Here is a 20,586-nt window from a genome sequence, read left to right as displayed (position 1 = left end):
GCCCGCGGGGCCGGCCCGCCACCCGCCAAAAAATGGCGGGTTGGGTTGGGATTTTAGGCCCGCCGCTCGCCAAAGCTCGCTCCGCAAAAACCCGCCGCCCGCCATACCCGCCCCGCCAAAACCCGCCTCTCCTCCAAAATTCACTCTTTTTTTAGTTAATTCTAATAATTTTAATTCTTGATGGTTTATTTTATACATTTATTTATAAATATATGTAATATTTTTTTTAAGTAAATTTGTTAAAAAGTTGCTTTTATAAAAAATTATTTTAAAAAATAAGTAAAAAATTTAATTAAAAGGTAAAAAAAAGTCTATTAATCTATTAAAAAAATATAAATAAGAATAGGCGGGTAAGCCCGCCGCCCGCCAACACGGCATCTTGGCGGGGCGGGCATGACTTTTATGCCCATTTTACTTGGCGGGCATGCCCGCCCCGCTCGTTTTTTGGCGGGCATAAGGCGGGGCGGGCGGCCCGTTTTGCCACCCCTACTCTATACCCCCCATTGTGTTTATGTTTTACATGCACACCCTTCACCAACCCCTTGAGCAAATAAATATTTTTAAAACATAACAAAATGGTGTTATAACAAAATTATTTAGGACAACTACATAAATCTATCGATGTATAATACCTCTTTTACTCAAAATTTAGTAAAGAGTATATCTTGCTATTTGTTCAAATTATTTTAACTCACAATTAAACCGTAGAGACATTTGCAAACTTTATTTATCTCATAAACCCTCTTTACTTTGTTTTGTTGTACTTAATTTTAATTTTATTTTTTGTAATATAAAATTGTGAATTCAATTCCCTTATGACAGTTTGTTATCCAACTTTACAAGTAATCCAAAAAAAAAAAAAATGATAAAAAACTAACAATAACAAAATGATAGATTCTACACAAATCAAAGTTTAAAAGATATTGAAAATTCTTGTAAAGAGAAAAATTAGAGACTAGTTTCCACTTATATTGATAAATCAGTATGCGTTCATCTTTTAAAGCTTTTGATTGGGAAAAAAAAACATGTTAAAGACAATCCAAAGAACAATTACACAAAGAAAAATATTGAAATAATGCTCAAAATTATACATTATAACTAACAAAATTGGCGAACAAAAACTCAATTCACTAGACTAAACCGTCTTCATGAGATCTTTCGAGAAAGGTTCTTCATGCCACAGCCAATACATTTGAGGACAACTGACTGTGTATCCGGATCTGGTTTGATAATAAACTTCACATCAAGAAGATCCCTGATGTTTCTAAGAGTTTTAACCCCATATTGGGTAAGCTTTCCAACACGAACCTTGGAAAAATCTTGAGGACATAGAGCACAAAGAAGAAATAGCAGACCCTGTATAAACCAGAAATATAGAAAAGAAAAATTAGATATCTCCCTTATAAAAAATAGAAACATATGTCATGATATAGAAAAGAAAAATTAGATATCTCCCTTATAAAAAATAGAAACAAATGTCATGGTATGCACAATCTTTCAAATAATAACCTTTGTGCATTCAAAATCCAACATATGTTGGTAATTGACAATGAAGTACAAAATGATACAATCTAAAATTAGGTAACTCATAAAAAGAGAAGAGTGTTGTTTCAAATTTGTGCCTACAAGGGTTTGATTGTGGTGTTTTTGAACAAAATATTGGGAAAATGGTGTGAAATCTAAACTTGTGTAGTTACTTTTGTTGATTTATTAACTAAAAATTGTTACCAGAATCTATCTAGGTTAGTTAAGTGAGAATGGCAATCAATGCAAAGCTTTGAGTTCTCACATAAATCAAAACATGTTGGCTTAGTTGGTAAGTTGACTCAAAGCACACAAGGGCATGGATTCAACTCTCGTTGCTGATGAAAGGACCTTGGTGGGTGATTTGTAAGTATGTATGTCAACGCTCTTTGAACTGAGGTTTACCCTAAACGTAGGGACCTTGTTGGTGGGCGATTTGTAAGTACATATGTCAACGCTCTTTGAAGTGAGGTCTTCCCTAAACATTAGGACCGCGTTGGTGGGTGATTTGTAAGTACGTATATCAACGCTCTTTGAACTAAGGTCTGCCCTAAACATAAGGACCTTGTTGGTGGGTGATTTGTAAGTATGTATATCAACGCTCTTTGAACTATAAGGTCTGCCCTAACCCTAATAAACTACCGGAATCCAACTCATTTAAACTTTCGATTACAAAAACAAACAAAAAAACCTTATGAATAACAAACATCTAACTGACTGTGCAGAGTCAGCACAGTCAAGCTGAGCTATAAATACTCAGCTCTCACCTCCTTGTAACCAACTTTGCATAACAGTATTATAAACAGTTAGAAATGCAGTTCTCTCTCATTCTCTCCTCTTCTTCTTCAATTTCTCTGTTTCTATTACAAGATTGAAAATGCCTTTGAAGACTGATATTTATATGAAAAGAAACATGGCTGTTTTATGCAGCTAAGATTTTCTTTGAGAATGTGTTGATTACCATTCCTCTATAGCTAACTTCATTACTAACAATGTATATGAAAAATGACACAGACGACCAAAGGCAATATTGGCATTGCAGAAGCATACAAATCATAAATTTATTGGGTTCTCTTTTATTTTACTACTTTTAGGATTTTTAAACATTGAACACTATTTTTCCCTCTTCATTCTTGTGCTAGGTATTCAAATAGGTAAAATAATAAGCCTACCATTAGTTAAACAATGATTCAACTTGCTAACCTGATATGATGAATCTACCACTCCAGATTGACCTATCTCCTCTAGTAAAGCATTAGCAATCCCCTCACCAATATCCTCTGGAGGCATCAGATCCTTCTTCACATCATCTGCAAGGTCCGGAGTATCTTCATCCCTACCATGAGAAGCGGCAGTGTCGATAGAGATGTAGCAACCAGTAGTCGTCTCTGCAACTAGTAAAATTCCATATCCGGGAGAGCTGTGCCAGCAAACAACCAGTTAAATAAAAAGGAATTATGGCTTTATGCCATATGATTTTCTTGGTTTCTATCACATATACATTCAAAATATCAACCAAAAGAAAGAGATCATACTTTCCAGCCGGTGGACCCGTTCTGTGATCGGTAAAAATGTGCACATCAGAAACTAGTGGATTGATGATCCCACGCGCAGCTCTAATCATACTATTTTCAAATTGAGAAGATACTTTAGTAGAAAACGTTACTCCTCGTATCTTCTTAACAAATCCCTCATCGATCCAATTAACAGCCTGCTATGAAGAATATATATAAACTACCAAAATAAAATGAAACGAAGCATATAAAAATGACCAAACTTACATTCAGGCTCTGAACAATAGGAAGTGACAAAATAACTTCGCCACCACCATTAGGAGGCAGTCCACGACTCTCTATTTTAAGACTCAAGGCTTCAAAGTCCACTCCAAACCGCTTTAGTATGTGAAAAGCAGCGGACTTAAAGGTATCAACCGATGGGTCTTTAGAATCATTTGTAATCCCTGAAAACAATACATCCAACCATTTCAACTCCCGATCAACACCAATAAAATATCTACTTAATAGTCCTTCTCTTCTTCATAAGCACTTAAATGATAGTAAATGTTTAGTCTATAAGCGCGCTTAATTAAATTTAAGCAAAAATGTAGAACCTTTGAGGGTAATGGTGAGGGGCTCCTTGGCAAACAAACATAACACAACCAGTGGTTCAAGAAAATAACCAATGGACCGCGAAAGACCGCAATCGTGGGGACGGTTAATTCTGCCACCCATAATAGTTCCCGGTTCATACTTCAATTTGGTACCTGCAAAACGCAAACACAATATAGTTATAAAATTTCAATAAAAAGTATAACCAGAAGAAATAAAATAAAATAAAATAAGTTACCGGTTTGGTTGATAACGACACGGCAGTCATCGGAGACGGTTTCGAATAATCGGAGAAGTGAAATCTCGTGGCTGAGAAGACCGGGCCATGTTTCGTTGGTGCGTATGTCTTCAATGATAATGGGAGTGGAAGAGAGTGTGGAGAGAAGTAACCTTTGTCTGAAGCTTTGGCTTCCTTTGAGTCTCTTGTAGGTTTTTTCCGTTTTCACCATTATGATGGAACTGAAGTGCAACAAAAGTGACTGAGCAGGACTGGGCGGAGTGGATAGGGAGAGTGGAGTTGAGAGAAGAGCGGAGGGAGGGGACGGTGGCCGCGGGTTGGGGAGATGAAGTTGGGGTTTAGGTTTTTTGGTACAAATTAAATTAGGGTTTATGTTTCGGGGTAATGCTTCCTAGAATAATTTTTTTTTAAATTACGACCAAGACTCATTTTGGTCCCTCACAAAAATCACACAATTCAAATTAAATTAGGGTTTATTTTTCATTTTTTAAATGCTAAATACAAAATTTTATCGGATCTTATTAGTCCCTGTTAATATTTTTATCAAATCGGTTTTTTCATACTTTTAAACCGTGAGTGAACTACCACGTTGGCTTTTATTTTTTATTTTTCATTTTTTAAATACTAAATTAATTCAAGACTTTTAAACAATATCTAAGTCTTTACCACTAGGCCAATAATTTAAAAAATTAATTCAAGACTTTTAAACAATATCTAAGTCTTTACCACTAGGCCAATATGCATTCACGACAAATAATTTCTAAGATTTTCAATATTAAATAATTATGAATTTACAACAAAAATTATAAAATTTATATCAATGGGGTTTCGAACCTCATTGATTTACTAATTTCAAATAATACCTCGTTGGTACAAGTCTTAATTTTTTTTTTTAAATTCAGAATCATTTAATATTTCTAAAAATTATAGGAATTATTTGTCATGGATGTACATTGAATTAGTGGTAAGGACTTCAGAAATTGGTTAAAGGTCATTGGTTCAATTTCATATAAAAAATAATTTTAGCTTTTTTTTATATTATTAATTCTGAATTGTTTAAAAATGAAATTATAATTAGTATTTAAAAAATGAAAAATAAAAAATAAAAGCAACGTAGTAGTTCAGTCACGGTTTAAAAGTATGAAAAAAACCGATTTAAAAAAAAATATTAACAGAAGGACTAATATGGTACGGTTAAATTTTGTAAGGGATTAAATTGAGTCATTTTTTTGTGAGGGACTAATTTAGATTATGTGATTTTTGTGAAGGACCAAAATGGGTCTTCGCTCTTAAATTATTTTGTATTAGTGTACGGATAATATGTTTTAACAGCAAAAAATTGTATCATGGAGATCACATTTAACCTTCTTTGGAAAAAAAATCATTTGGGCATCCCTACACATATTTCATATTAAGTCATTAGTAAATTATTGGAAAGTAATGCACAATGTTATTATTAGAATAAAAAGACAATTTAATTTGAAAGAAAATGTGTATCGTTTCGAAGTGCTCTTTACAATAATGATGTAGAAACTGCATACCATTTATTTTTTATTTACATGTATACTTTATAATTTTGACTTTTTTTTACTGAGAGGGCGAAAACGTCCGACCAAAAACTACACCGCAACAAACTTAGGGGTAACAAACTAACAATCCCCATAACATCCATATCTAAAAACTTCTTATAATTTATTGGGCCATCAACAAGGAAACACTTGCTTCATTCATGGAGTAGCAATGATGCGCAAGAGCGTCTGCCACACGATTAGCTTCCCGATACGAATGAGTCACTACAACTTTTCAGTCCTGATCCATAAGCCTTCAGATTTTTTCCATAATGGTCCTACCGCGCAAACCACACACCCTGTTAACAATATCCTGCATAACTTCCAAGAAATCTGTACGCACATCCACTTTGGAAAAATTCAACCTTCGAGCCAAACTGAGACCTTCTAGTAGCGCCCACAACTCCGCCTCCTGCGCATCTACTTTGCCCACAAGCTTCAAAAACCCCGTTAACCACTCTCCCTCACTACCTCTAATAACGCCGCCACACCCAATGACACCATCCCTACAAGCTTCATCCACATTTAAGCACACCCACCCCTCCTTTGGAGTTTGCCTACCAACCTGTAAAACAGCTTGATGATTCTTATTGTTCACCTGAATTACATCCTCAACCATTGTAACATTCTCTAACATGGAGTTTCCAAATTTCGTGCCAAACCTCATCATTCTTCTCATCATTGTAACCACATAACTCATGGTACATGGCTGCAATAGAGAAATCTCCCTCTTTATTATATTTACATATTAAAGCATCTGGCTCATTCTCTTCCGCAGGGGGAATAATCACAACAATCCTAGTGAGGATATCCATCGGGATCCAATTTTGCCAACAAAGGCCAATTCTAGTTCCCTTCATCATTTACAACCTCTCACGCCTTAGCATTTATCATCTGATCCAGAATTTGAATGTTACAATCCACCAGCCTCAATCCTTCAGCAATCCATGCATCCTTGCACAAATTTGTCTTCCGCCCATTTCTAACACTCCACCAACTGCACTCCTGAAGAATAGGCCACAACTTAACAACAGATTTCCAAAGATGTGAACCTGTCGTCTTTGCTTCGATCACAGCCGCCGTAGTATCACAGTTGTATTTCCCTCCCAGCACTTCGCACCACAAATCCTTAGTGCCCACTTGGAGGTTCCTACCAATCTTTAGAATACAAGCTTCATTCATCTCTTTCAGTCTTGTAATACCAAGACCTCCATTCTTTCGTGGTCTGGAAACCGTGTCCCACCCCACAGCATGATATATGTGTCTTTGCTCAGTATCCCCTCAAATAAAACGACGTTGAATACGATGAATCTCATCAATACACCGCTTAGGAATGAGATTTGTCATCATAGGATAAGTGGGAATAGCTTCAAGTATGCCGCTAAGGAATGTTTTATGCATTCTTCTTTGGAGTTTTCCCCGTTAAAGGAATCCCCAAGTATCTGCCTAAGCTATTTGTTTCTTTGTAGCCAGACATTCTAGTAAGCTTGTCTGTAGTCCTTCTATCCGTTTTAGGGGAAAACATAATACTGGTTTTGTCGTTGCTCACTTGTTGTCCCGATATCTCACAAAAAGTGTTCAAGATTCCAGTAACACAAGTCATTTGATTTTCCGTGGTTTCACCAAAAATTAACAAATCGTCTGCAAGCATTAGATGGGAGACAGTCAGACCATTCCTTCCAACTTTTAGAGCCTTCCACGTGCCTTTAGCAACAACGTCCCGAATTAAATGAGAGAGCTTACCAATGCACATGACAAATAAATATGGAGATATTGGATCTCCCTGTCGAATGCCTCGTTGAGGACGAATGAACTTTCCTCTCGCACCATTTCATTTAACATTGGTCTCCACACTTGTCACGAAATGTATAATAAACTTGATCATCTCTTCAGAAATTTGGACTTCCATAAGGATACGCCATATAAAGTTCCAATTTAGTTTATCGTAGGCTTTCGATAAATCCACTTTAATGGCAAAAAAGCTCTTTCTAGTTTCACTTTTCCATGTTGTGGATCATTTCTTGCGTAATTATGATGTTTTCATGAATATTTCGTCCCGGAACAAAACCAGTTTATTTGGGAGTTATTATAATTTTGGCATTTGATAGAGCGATTGTTTGACATGAAGATTAATAGAACTAATTATGAAATCTTATTTATTAATATAAGTAGTTATAAGCTTATTTAAATTTATTGGTAGAAGTTGGAGTTCTCAAATCCAGAATCAGATAATACTCTTTTTGTCCCAAATTATAAGTTACATTGTAAGAAAAATTTATCCCAAATTATAATTAACCTTACAATTTCAAGACAACGTGATATCTTTCACAATATACCTTCTATCATTATTATTATTTATACTTTAAATTTCTCTTTCATATGTAAAAGATGAAAGATAATGTAAGTCATTCATAATTTATCTTTCCTATACAACATTAATAATATTTCTTAATTTTCGTAAGATGGTCAAAACGTCTCATAATTTAGAACAAAGGGATAATGGCTAAATTATCTTTAGGGTCCTTTAAGTTATTTAATTGTAACGATTTGATCATTTATCTTAATTGTAACGTTGCTGGCATGGAATTTTTTTAATTTAAATTTAAGCAATTAAACAAATTCAGGTGTCTATTTTATCATTTAATTGTTTTGTTAATATATTTTGAAATTATTTAATATAAACAAATTCAAGTGTCTATTTTATTATTTAATTTTTTTGTTAATATATTTTGAAATTATTTAATATAAATTTTAAAAGTATTTTTATGAACTTAAAGCCCATATCTTTTTAACTTTACTACACCCCACAAATTATGTACAATCTTATTTACCAAGTTCCAAACTGGATTTCAATCACAAAAGTCCATGGAACTATAAATGTAAACATATAAAAATAGGATGGAAGTTAGAAGAGGAAATCCCATTGCAGAAAAGTAAATATCACTTAGCTCCATTGTGAGATGTGTAGAAAAGTAAATATCACTTAACTCCATTGTGAGATGTGTAGAAAAGTAAATATCACTCTAGAAGGTGAAGGCCTTGTAGTTGAAAATAAGGCATTAGGAAAGGTGGTATTGTAACACAAATCATAAGATAATCAACTAAATATCTTATGAGATTCTTTATAGTCTACCGGTTCTTTTTAGATTCTTTATTATGATTCTGATGTTGGAGAAACGGTCTATGAAACCTGGAGCTACCGTAGTAAGAAGTGTTTTGGGAAGAATACGAAGAGTGACATTATCAGCACTAAAAAATTGACAACATTGTGTACAGGTGTTGGTAGAAACCCAAACTTAGGAGTCATGTAGGTAAACTTATGCTTCCTTAATTGTTTAAGGTTGCTAGGAGTTAATTAGTCCTTGTGTAGCTGGATCCTGGATCAGTTAGATCACTTGCTTGTAACTGTTTTTGGTATATTCTTACTCCAAGAAAAAAATTAGAGACTAGTTTTCTCTTATATTATTATGAAAGCAGTATGCATTCAACTTTTAAAACCTTTTACTTGGGAAAAAACATGATGAAGAAAGATCATATACAATGGACCTAGACAATCTATAGATCATATACAATGTTTATTTAATAAACCTAAAATATAAACTTTTTATTATAAATAGAAGAATCAGAGTGAGTAACATATAGAAGAAAGCTCTACGTATTAAACAAAGAAAAATATTGAAATATTGCTCAAAACTATACATAATAACTAACAAAATTGGCAAGCGAAAACTCAATTCACTAGACTACACTGTCTTCATGAGATCTTTCGAGAAAGGTTCCTCATGCCACAGCCAACACATTTGAGGATAACTGACTGTGTATCCGGATCTGGTTTGATAATAAACTTCACATCAAGAAGATCCCTTATGTTTCTAAGAGTTTTAACCCCGTCTTGGGAAAGCTTTCCAACGCGAACCTTGGAAACATCTTGAGGACATAGAGCACAAAGAAGAAATAGCAGACCCTTTATAAACCAGAAATATAGAAAAGAAAAATTAGATATCTCCCTTAAAATAGAAACAAATTTCTTGCTATGCACAATCTTTAAGCATACCAAATTGAACATGTGTTGGTAATTGACAATGAAGTGCAAAAGGATACAACCCAAAATTAGGTAACTCATAAAAAGATAAGAGTATTGTTTGTTTGTGCCTACAAAGGTTTGATTGTGGTGTTTTTAAATTAAATATTGGGGAGACGGTGGGAACTCCAACCTTGTGTAGTTAAGTCGATTTATTTGTTAAGTAAAAATTGTAATCAGAATATATCTTGGTTAGTTAAGTGAGAAAAGACACGTTGCATAACAGAAATATAAACAGTTAGAAATGCAGTTCTCTCCCCCTCTCTCTATTCTTCTATCTAATTTCTGTTTCAATTACAAGGTTGAAAATGCATTTGAATATTGATATTTATAGGAACAGAAACATAGCTGCTTTATGCAACTAAGATTTTTTTGAGAATGTGATGATTAACTTTTTTATTAACAATGTATTAGAAAAATGACACAGACCAAAGGCAATATCAATAATGTTTTATGCATTCTGAAATGAGTGCTATCACATTCTCTGAAGGATTAAGTATTGGATGGATAACTCCATCCATGCAACAGTTGATTAAGAAATTCTTAGTTTCAGATAAATTAGAGAGACAACAACCAAGTCGTATCCCACTATGTGGGGTTCGCGACATGGATCAACTTTCACCTAATGTTCTATCCAAGACCATGCTTCTACACAAATCGATAATCTCAAGATCTTTCTTAGTATATACACTCATAGTTTTTCAAGGTATTCCTCTTCCTCTAGTTGTTTGACTTCTCTCCATTTGATCTACTATCTTTACTACAAAATCTATCGGTCTTCTCTCTACATGCCCAAATCACTAAGTCTATTTTCTCCCATCTTCTCTACTATAGGTGCTACGGCAACACTAACATTTTCATTTCTAATCCCATCATGTCTACTCTCTAATTTTTTTCATTTCTAATCCTATCATGTCTAGTCTTACCACTCATCCAACGCAACATCCTCATCTTTGTTACACTTACTTTATTCTCGTGTTGATTCTTAACCGTTCAACATTCTGTCTCGTACAACATCGCAGGTTTTACCGCAATCCGATAAAATTTCCCCCTTCGGCTTGAGCGATACCTTTACGTCACATAAAACCCATGAAGGCCCTCCTCCATTTCAGCCACCCAACTTGAATTTGATGGTTTATGATGCACTTGGGTAGTACTTTGATGTGGGTTTATAAAATTGTGGCACTTGTGCTCCATTTATTTCAAAAATCTGGCTACAGAATTGGAACTGCAACAGGTTTTGAATAGGCTTCAACTAAAACTAACTTTGAAGCAGAAGTGGTTTTGTAAATAGATTTTTGAAGTTGAAAACCTTTTTTGAAACCAGGTTTGGGGGAATTTTGGTTTGGTTTAGAAATTTAACTTATATTATTGATTATTGATTTAAATTTGAATATGATTAGGTTTTAAGAAAATCCAAAACATGCACACCCAGAAATGTGGAGTGCACAGCATAGAAAGGACAATAAAGGGTAACCAGGGAAATCATTCTAACTAAAACGAAAAAAGAAGTAGAAATTAGTAAAAATATAGAATAATAGATTAACAAAGTAGAAATCATTATCCCCTTCTAAATATCAAACAAGTAGAAATCATTCTACTTGTTTGATAGCAGTATCTATCATTAGATAAACAAAGATTAGAGCAGGCTAAACCTATCAACTTACTAACCTGATATGTTGAATCTACCACTCCAGATTGTCCTATCTCCTCTAGTAAAGCATTAGCAATCCCCTTACCAATATCCTCTGGAGGCATCAGATCCTTTTTCACATCATCTACAAGGCCGGAAGTATCTTCATTCCTCCCATGAGAAGCGACAGTATCGACAGAGATGTAGCAACCAGAAGTAGTCTCTGCAACTAGTAAAATTCCATATCCGGGAGAGCTGTGCCAGCAAACAACCAGTTAAATAAAAGTTAGTATGGCTTTACGCAATATGATTTTCTGGGCTTCAATCAAATATACATTCAAAAAATCAAATGAAAATTCCAAAACATCTACCAAAAGAAAGAGCATACTTTCCAGCCAGTGGACCCGTTCTGTGATCAGTAGAAATGGACACATCACAAACTAGTTTATTGATGACTCCACGCGCAGCTGTAATCATACTATTTTCAAATTGATCAGATACTTTGTTTGAAAACGTATCTCCTCGTATCCTCTTAACAAATCCCTCATCGATCCAATTAACTGCCTGCTCGGAAGAATATATAAGCTACCAAAATAAAATGAAATGAAGCATATAAAATTCAGAAACTTACAGTTAGGCTCTGAACAATAGAAAGTGACAAAATAACTTGGCCACCACCATTAGGAGGCAGTCCACAACTCTCTGTTTTAAGAATCAAGGCTATAAAATATTGAATAGTTTAAAATCCTGACAAAATCAATCCCCAGTTTCACACAACAAGATTAAGGTTTATTTCAAAACCCTAATGAAGTGTTAAACTACTCTAATAGATATTGATATGAAAAACTGACTTCTCTAATACCATCTTAACAATCAAAATTCAAACATCTTAACCTTGATTACACGTAATAATCAAATAAAAAACACAAAAACCAAAAACCCAAATTAATTATGAAAGTTTGAACCTTTTCCAAATAGAGCTTTGAAGGAAACACTACTCATGGATATCCCTTCAGCTTCAGGCTTCAGCTATAGCATCAACCATCTCAAATCCCACCTGAATTAATCAAAACAGAGTCTGAATCAAAGTAACTCAGGGGTTTTGTGAAGTTCCGGATTGGAAACTGGAACCGTAACATCGAACAAGTTGCAACGTTCCATCATTCAGAAATGAAAACCCTAATTTTCGAGAAACGAAAGAAAAAAAAATCAAAATGGGTTTGGTTCAGAGGAAGAAAAATCGCGTGAAATTTAGAAAAAAAACCCTAATTTTCGAGAAACGAAAGAAGAAAAAAATCAAAATGGGTTTGGTTCAGAGGAAGAAAAATCGCGTGAAAAAAATCACCGTTGCCGGGGATCGAACCCGGGTCACCCGCGTGACAGGCGGGAATACTTACCACTATACTACAACGACTTGTTGATGTATAGTGGTAATTGATAAAATAAAATACAAAACAAATGTACCAGTTTTTTATTTCATTAAGAATGGTATAGTTTCCTTCCAGACTTCCAGTCATTTAACATACATCGTTATTATTGTGAACATAGCTAAGTGTTGAATCATTGCAGAAATAGTGCAACACTTTCTGTTCAATTTATATGTATATGTATCTTTTGATTGAATTAATATATTAAATGTGTGAATATGAATATTATATATATTTTTTATCATATGACAAAATAATATTAGTCATATTTGTCAAATTTCATTTTTTGATAAATTCTAATTGTGCTAGTTAAAAATGTCAAATATTATACTACTAAAAGTATTTAAAAATTTATTCTTAATTTCAAACTTTCGATTCTTCCTTGAGTTTAAGTGAATTTCATTTTATCTGTGTTTTTTGAATTTTGTACATTTTTTGTTCATCGTATTTCTTGAGTAATTTTTCATTGTATTTCTCCTTTCAACTAGGTCTACACTCTCTTTCACAGCAGTGGCTATTTGGCCTTTAGTGAGAATATCCTAGAACGACGATTTAGGAGGCTTGGACACACCTTCATTTGGTAGCTTGACTAACGGCAGCAGCGTGAAAGCGGCGAAAACAAAGGACTTCATGTGAAAACTCATCCATTATTCAAAAGTTGTTGCTATTAATGGAAGAATAGTGGCCACGCGCGGGGAGGTGAAGTTTGGGGTTTTTTTTTTCCAAATTAAGGTCTATGTTTCAAGGTAGAGCATAGTAAATTTTTTTAAAAAAATTTTAAAAACTTATTTTGTATTAGTAAAAAATGCGAGGAAGAAAGTATACTATGTAAAATTAAGGGTGGACAAAAATTTGTCTAAACGGTTAGGATTGTAACGGGTATTCGGTTGAGTCATTTGATTAATTTGGATAATATATGGTTGATTTGTCAATCGGACTCAAAAGATTATTTTGGATTTGTCCGAAACCGAATCCCACTGTACACAACTAATATTTAATTTTTATTATTATTTATTGATCCATTTTAAAAATAGAGTTCAATAATGTTGTTATGATATTATCATTTTTATAAATAATAATGGCATTGTTTATTCACAAGAATACAAGAAAATGCAATATAAAATTTTGATTGTTATTTTTTTTTTGTCGTTTAAATTTTAAAGCATGACAATAATCAAATTAATGTCAAATAATATTGAAAATACTATCATCTAATGATAATTTTTGAAAATTTCTTTAGCCACCTCCTTATGGGGGTCACCCCCAGCGAAAATCCCAAAATACCCCTGCTTCGGAAATGAACTTCCGAAGCGCTTTTTTTTTTAAAAAAATTTCCATAATTCGGAAGTGCATCCCGAAAACACCTCATGGGGGGTGTCTTCGGAGATGAACTTCCGAAAACACCTCATGGGGGTGAATTCGGAAATGAACTTCCGAATTATGGAGAAACTGTGTTTTTTTTATGTTTTTTCTTAAATTGTCTCGCATTTTAATTAAACGCAAACGCCAAATAAAAATAAGCAACAGATAAACTGAAAATACTAAGATGATAAATCCAATCCAAAAACACTGTGCGAAAGATACAATTCGAAATCAAAACAAAACAAAACAAAACACGTCAAACAAAACAAAAACACGTTATTCTGTCCGACGAGCGTTACAAAATACACATCAAACAAAACAAAAACACGTTATTCTGCCCGACGAGCGAACTCCTCTGAATGAAGATAATTATACCAATCCTCATCCCACTCAGTCTCAGAACCATCAGCGTTGATCATGACTCTCACGCCTGAAGACTGAGCCTGCACGTCCGAGCCATGGACCCCCAGGGGACGAGAAGAAGAACCAGTTAAAACCTTCTTCTTCTCCTTCACCTCATTCACTCCGCGAGAGCACGAGGTTGAAGAACCCTTTCTTCCCTTAGCGCCACCCATTCCTGCGTAAAAATAAAGAAAGAAAGGTCCATGAGACCTCCTTTTATAAAAGAAGAAAGGGGACAAAAACGTTTGGGAAACAGACAAGTCATTAAAGAACAAAGACGTTGGAAACCAGCGACACGCCGTCAAAGAAGTCAGAACGCATGCACATAAACTTCAAAGAAACAGGCACAATAAACAAAGGCGTTAAAAATAAAGTACTTGCAAATTAAAACGGACACTCCCTACCCTCTCTAGCCGACGCAGTCTAGGACTCCCTACCCTGTCTGATGCGTGCTGGTTGGTTGTCTGACATGTTCCTGTAAACAATTGAAATCGATTAATATGCGAGACAAAATAAAAAACTAAAAAATTTGAACTTCCGATACAATTCGGAAGTTCATTTCCGAAAACTGGGATGGAGGTGTTTTCGGAAATGAACTTCCAAAACACCCCTGCGATGGAGTTTTCTGCAACTTCCATGGCAGACCCCAAAATCAAACATAAAACCAATTCAAAAAGCTTCTAAACAACCTAAATACTACTAACAACCAGTCCATATATCATTTATGCAATTGAAACCCTAAATAACATGCATTTGAATAATGAATCTAACAAATTTAAAACTTACAAATTGAGTGATTTGTGGGCTTTTGAATGTTGTATAGCAATGTGATTGGAGCCTTGATGCAGCCTTGGAAGTGTGTTTACACAAATTTTCGCCTTTGCTTGTTTTTGATTTGAGTTAGGGTAAATGAATGGGGGAGGGGGAGTGTTTTGATAAATCTGCATAACGCGCAGCATTTCGGAAATGAACTTCCGAAATACTGTTTTCGGAAATGAACTTCCGAAATAAGACAATTTTTTCAAGAAAAAAGGCGTTTTCGGAGATGCATCTCCGAAAATACCTTTTTCTTGCATTTTCGGAAATGCATTTTCGAAGTCAGGGGTAGTATGGGGTTTTCACCAGAGGTGGACTAGAAGGTAGGGAGGTTGGCAAAGAAATTTTCTAATTTTTTTCAATAATGAAAATATAATCTTATGTTGTGCTATTCTAAAATTTTGATGATTTTGTTTAATTAAAAAATAAATGTTATTGAATTTTTAAGAAATAATTTTTATGGATTTAATTTAATAAATATTAAATTGATTAAATTATCTGATCTAACTGAATCCTTCAAAAACTGAAATTTTATCGATCTGAATTGGGCCTTTAAAATGAAACCGCAATTTGCATCAGATTTAAGTTTTGAGTCTGATATCGATTCAAACTGACCGATTATACAGTCCTGTGTAAAATATCAAAAATTTAAAGGTAGTGCAGTGCAAATCAATATTTCACTGTATAAAAATATTTTATGTTAGTGCACATTTCTTTTATTGGTGAATTATTAATTAGAAAAGTGAAGATATATTTTTGTTCTTTTACAAAAATACAGAACCCAAATTAATATCCTACAATAAAAAAAATATGATTTAGTTTTTTATAAAATTTAACCGAGTTATATTAATTTTTTTTAATATTTTTAAATTGTGACTGTCATGTTGAATTTTATTTTCTAAATACTAAAATTATTTTAATTTTTAATTTCAGTTTTATTTTCTAAAAGTAATCAAATAAAAGACCTTTAAAACATATCATATGACTAGACCAATGTAAGATGGTGACGAATAGTTCTCATAATTTGAAGTAATACTAAACAATTTTAAAATGTAAAATAAAAATATATTATAAATTTCTTTAGATTAAATGGTATTTACTTTACAATTAGACCAACCAGTTTCTTTTGTTAATAATTTTGATAATGAATCATTAATTTAATAATTCAGAATAAATAAATATTTATTTATTTGTTTACTTAATTTAAATAATACACAAATATAAAACTAAAATTAATAAAATATAAAATATAAACATCATTTTTTTTGGAAGAAAAAACTTTTATTGATCAAAAAACAATGAAGAACAAAAGCAATCAAAAGATCCAGCAAGCAAAGAAACAAAAACAACAAGACTACATAAGGGAAGCAATGCGGGCTTTTAAAACCTTACAAAACCAACCTCTATAAACTATTTTCTCAATGATCCCATCAATAATTTGAGTATGATCACTAGTGTTCCCAAAAGCAATTCTATTCCTATGGTACCAAGCTCTAATGGCAAATTGAACAGTATCACCCTCCAACCTTTACCTTTACACATGCTAAGGATCCAAGGGAGCTCCTCATCCCAATTGATTAAATATAAATATAATTAATCAAATAGAAATCAATTAATTAATATTTAATAGAATTACTATTAAATTAATTTATTTTTATTTTTTTGAATTATTATTTTATTAATTTTATTTTTAAATGTGTGTTATTTGAAATAAATAAATAAAAAATAAATGTTTATCCATAATTATTAAGTTAAGTGTTTATTATTAGAAATATTAACAATAAGACTACCATTTAATTTTAAAGGTCCGTTTAGTTGGGAACAGATGGATGGGAAGACAAGAAATATTTATAAATATAGTTGTTTGATTTTTGTAGGTGGTCTGCTTCAAATATCCCGGAGTAGTCCAACGCTTGCATTTATGGCAGGAGATAATATCAGTAGGAGGGAAATTAGAGTGTTTTTTTTTTAATAAGCAAAATTATATTTAATAAAAAAAGCCAGGCACAAGATGTGCACATGGAAAAACAATAACATTACATCACCTATTCCTTCTCAATACAGGACTAAAGTTAAGATTTGCCACCACATAATAATGGATCTCCCTCATGAAGGCCCACCCCATTATTACAGAGTACTCCATAGTAGATAAATTTCTTTTTCAAAGCAGATTGAATTCCTTAAACCTAACACAGCAATAAACCAGTGGCAAAATTATGCAGACTGCATCGTTGTTTCCTGATTGGCTTTCCAGATTTGCTTCCACACCTCCTTAACCACTGTTATCATAATTACACCAAATAGACCAGTGTAAAACGAATGTATACTTCACCGCCTCAATTCAGATTTACTTTGACAATTTCCTGATATTTGTAATCCGGCATTGAGCCGAGGATTCTGCAGCAGTAACTCGACATTTAACTCGCTCCTTTAATGCCTAGGCAAGCTAGAGGGTTAGACCACCAAGCAGTTATGTCGTCCGATATCAAATTAGCTTTAAGTCTGAGCCACTTCCACGCCGAGATCTTTACCGCTTCAGCAATGTTCTCAATCTCTATTTCCTTATTTTGGAACACTTTAGCATTCCTATGTTTCCATATATTCCAGAGACAAGCACACCAGATAATCGACATCTTCAGAATTCGAGAATTACCGTTGTCCAGCAGATTAGCAAATTGATTCCAATGCTGCCAGCCTTCATTGATAAGGGCAGACTGCACTCCCAGCCATCTGCACAAGAGTTTCCAAGTATCTGCAAAAAAAGGACACTCAAAGAATATATGAAAGACGGACTCCTCGCATCCGCACCCACCGATGCACCTAATCTGGCTCTGAGATAAAACACCCCTCCTAACTAAGTTATCCTTTGTGGGAATTCTATTTTGTAGCATCCTCCACACCATACACGACACGTTAGATGGGATTGCCTTATTCCACACCTTCTCCCAAGAGTAGATAGATCCTGACTGACCAGCCGAGGCTAAATTTCTATACGCCTCTTTCACTGAATACTCGTTTTGTGAAGTTAAACTGTCCAAATCAATTTGGCAGATATCCTTCCACCATTCAGAGCAGTCGTTTCCGCTTCTTCTAATCTCACCATTTCTATATCCATATCTATTTACTAAAGATCTATACCACAATCCACTTCTTAAATGTTTCACTTTCCAGCTCCATTTACCTAACAGTGCAAGATTAAAAGCCCTCAAGTTTTTTAAGCCCAACCCTCCCTCATTTAAAGGTTTGCACACCTGTTCCCATTTCACCCAACAAATTTTCCGCTCATCCTCACTCCCTCCCCACAAGAACCGTTTAAAAAGTGATTCGAGTTTTAGGATGATACCTGACGGAGCCTTGAAGAAAGAGAAGAAATATACCGAAAGTGCCGACAAAACCGCTTTTAATAGAGTGTTGTTTCTCTATTATGCTTTAATAACTTTTTTTTGACGGGTGCTTTAATCACACGTTGCTCCATCTTTTTGGGCTACAATTTTTGCTTCTGTAAAGTGTTTGATTTTGTTTGTTGAAATATCACAAGGTTCTCTTTGTGCTAAAAATAAATGTCCATGATTGAGAAAGATTAAGCCATTTCTGCAACTATGATGTGTTTTTGCATGTTATCTATATTTGATAATTCATTATAATCTTATTAAAACTACATATGAATGTTAATAAAATTGTTTTATAATCTTGACTATTAAATTTCCTCCCAAAATTAATAATAATATTATTAATTAATTAATATCTAATTCATTAAAAATAATATTATTTAATTAATAATATTATTAATTAGTTAATAAATAATTAATTTAAAACAAATAAAAAACACCTATTATGAGACAGAATTAATTCATTTTTTGTATTATACTATAAAATTTAATAGTTAATGTTAAATTATTTGTTTACATTACAATAATTATTAATAATATGTTAATAAAATAATAATTTAATATGACATATTCGTGCAATGCACGGGTGTGGGCGTGTGTGTTATTTTCTCGCCCGAACAACATTTGGGTTTTGGTTCGGGTGCCGATTTCGGATGTGGATTTGAGTAGTGTGAAACTCGCATCCGACTCGACCTGTTGTCATCCCTATGGAGGGGAGTAAAATCCCTCTTGGAGAAAGAATTCATTGATTAAAATTTTATTATTTTTCTTAATTTATCCTCAATTATTTTTTTTATTCCAAGATTGCCCTTATTGAATTATTAAAGACTAGGTTTTTTCTCTATGTTAATTCACGTTTCATTTTTTTTCTATTGTGCGGTTGCTATATGTAAATTAACATTTAATTATTATAATAAGTGAGTTTCATTTTTCTTCTATTATGCGGTTGCTATACGTAAATTAACATTTAATTATTATGATAAGTGAATTCTATGGTTGTCATAAGTGAATTTTTGTTAATACTTAATTATCAAGCTATTTAACATTGTTGGCAATATTGTATGCTATTGCTTCAATTCAAGTCGTAACACATATAAAGTTTACTTTTAAAAACATAAATTATATATTCCTATTATAACTTAATTTTAATATATAATAATAATAATAAAGTTTTTTATAATAATAACATACTTATATCAAAAACTCATTATTTATAATATATATAATACTAATAAGGTTTTTTTATTATAATATCAATAATAACAACAATATGCAAATGTAGTATGTATACGTTATAAATAAAAATTTTAAATCTAATATTATTTGTCCAATTTTTTTTTAACATTCTAACATTATTTTATCTATTTTTAATTATAGAAATTGTTTTATTGGGTTAGATGAATCATCGAGATTAGATAATGGTTTGATTTGTATCAAAGATATCTATAATTCAACTAATGTGTGTTGTTGTTTACTGTTGTGTCTGAATATCTCGAAAGAGAAAATTGTATTGTAGTATAGTTTAGGAATGAACACGTTTTTATTTGGTCAAATTTACCCGCTATTTTTATTTAAAATTATTTTTTCTAAATACAAATAACAATATTTATAAGGATAAAAAAGTAATTTAATTTTAAAATTGCTCCCCTTTCCTTGTGAACCAAACATACATGTTGTTAAAAATACATCCTCTCCCCTCCTCTTCTTTAAACCAAACATATATTTAGTTAAGTTATCTCCCCTCCATTCCCTCTCCTCTATTAAATTCTCTCCCCACCCTTCCGTTGAACCAAACGGACCCTAAGGGACTTGGGTTCGAGACCCATGGTTATGAATTTTGTATTTTTTGTTTAAAATTCATAATTTTTTAATTTTACTATAAATCACGAGAATTATCTATCACCAATGTATATTGGAGTATTTTTGTTTTGTTTTAAATTCAGAATTGGTTAATACTATTATTATAAATCGTGAGAATTATCTATCAACAATGTACGTTGGCTTAGTGGCTAGGGCGTAGGATCTATAGCTTAAAGGT

At 33.0% G+C, this 20,586-nt stretch overlaps 2 protein-coding genes across 3 annotated transcripts; both read right to left on the bottom strand.

Annotated features, from left to right (window-relative positions):
• Nucleotides 1-948: 948 nt before the first annotated feature.
• LOC131608064 (probable RNA 3'-terminal phosphate cyclase-like protein) lies at nt 949-4,250 on the bottom strand. The gene is made up of 6 exons (XM_058880004.1): nt 3,871-4,250; nt 3,635-3,787; nt 3,306-3,484; nt 3,060-3,235; nt 2,728-2,944; nt 949-1,356 (listed from the first exon to the last, which is right to left on the bottom strand). Exons 1-6 carry the CDS (start codon nt 4,079-4,081, stop codon nt 1,147-1,149), a joined length of 1,146 nt encoding a protein of 381 aa, XP_058735987.1. The 5' UTR covers nt 4,082-4,250; the 3' UTR covers nt 949-1,146.
• Nucleotides 4,251-8,394: 4,144 nt separating this feature from the next.
• On the bottom strand, nt 8,395-12,574 carry LOC131603657 (probable RNA 3'-terminal phosphate cyclase-like protein). 2 transcript variants are annotated; one of them, XM_058876063.1, is made up of 5 exons: nt 12,118-12,574; nt 11,784-11,872; nt 11,541-11,716; nt 11,191-11,407; nt 8,395-9,402 (listed from the first exon to the last, which is right to left on the bottom strand). In XM_058876063.1, the coding sequence occupies exons 1-5, from the start codon at nt 12,152-12,154 to the stop codon at nt 9,193-9,195; spliced, it is 729 nt and encodes a 242-aa protein (XP_058732046.1). In that variant the 5' UTR covers nt 12,155-12,574; the 3' UTR covers nt 8,395-9,192. The 2 variants fall into 2 exon arrangements, with proteins under 2 accessions (XP_058732046.1, XP_058732047.1); XM_058876064.1 differs by having other exon boundaries at nt 11,784-11,854; nt 12,118-12,573.
• Nucleotides 12,575-20,586: the final 8,012 nt, after the last annotated feature.

This window comes from Vicia villosa, linkage group LG5 (assembly GCF_029867415.1).
Source record: "Vicia villosa cultivar HV-30 ecotype Madison, WI linkage group LG5, Vvil1.0, whole genome shotgun sequence".
Taxonomy (NCBI): Eukaryota; Viridiplantae; Streptophyta; class Magnoliopsida; order Fabales; family Fabaceae; genus Vicia; species Vicia villosa.
Note: the sequence above shows the minus strand (reverse complement) of the source record. Positions and strands in the feature narration are given on the sequence as shown.

Bases quoted from the DNA above. Each gene is read 5' to 3' on its own strand.
- LOC131608064 (XM_058880004.1), bottom strand. From the start codon at position 4,081: ATGGTGAAAACGGAAAAAACCTACAAGAGACTCAAAGGAAGCCAAAGC. The intron at 3,485-3,634 runs GTTCTACATTTT...TATTGTTTTCAG, and splicing joins CCTCACCATTACCCTCAAAG to GGATTACAAATGATTCTAAA. The intron at 3,236-3,305 runs GTAAGTTTGGTC...TCTTCATAGCAG, and splicing joins CTATTGTTCAGAGCCTGAAT to GCTGTTAATTGGATCGATGA.
- LOC131603657 (XM_058876063.1), bottom strand. From the start codon at position 12,154: ATGAGTAGTGTTTCCTTCAAAGCTCTATTTGGAAAAG. The intron at 11,717-11,783 runs GTAAGTTTCTGA...TCTTCCGAGCAG, and splicing joins CTATTGTTCAGAGCCTAACT to GCAGTTAATTGGATCGATGA. The intron at 11,408-11,540 runs GTATGCTCTTTC...TTGCTGGCACAG, and splicing joins ACGGGTCCACTGGCTGGAAA to CTCTCCCGGATATGGAATTT.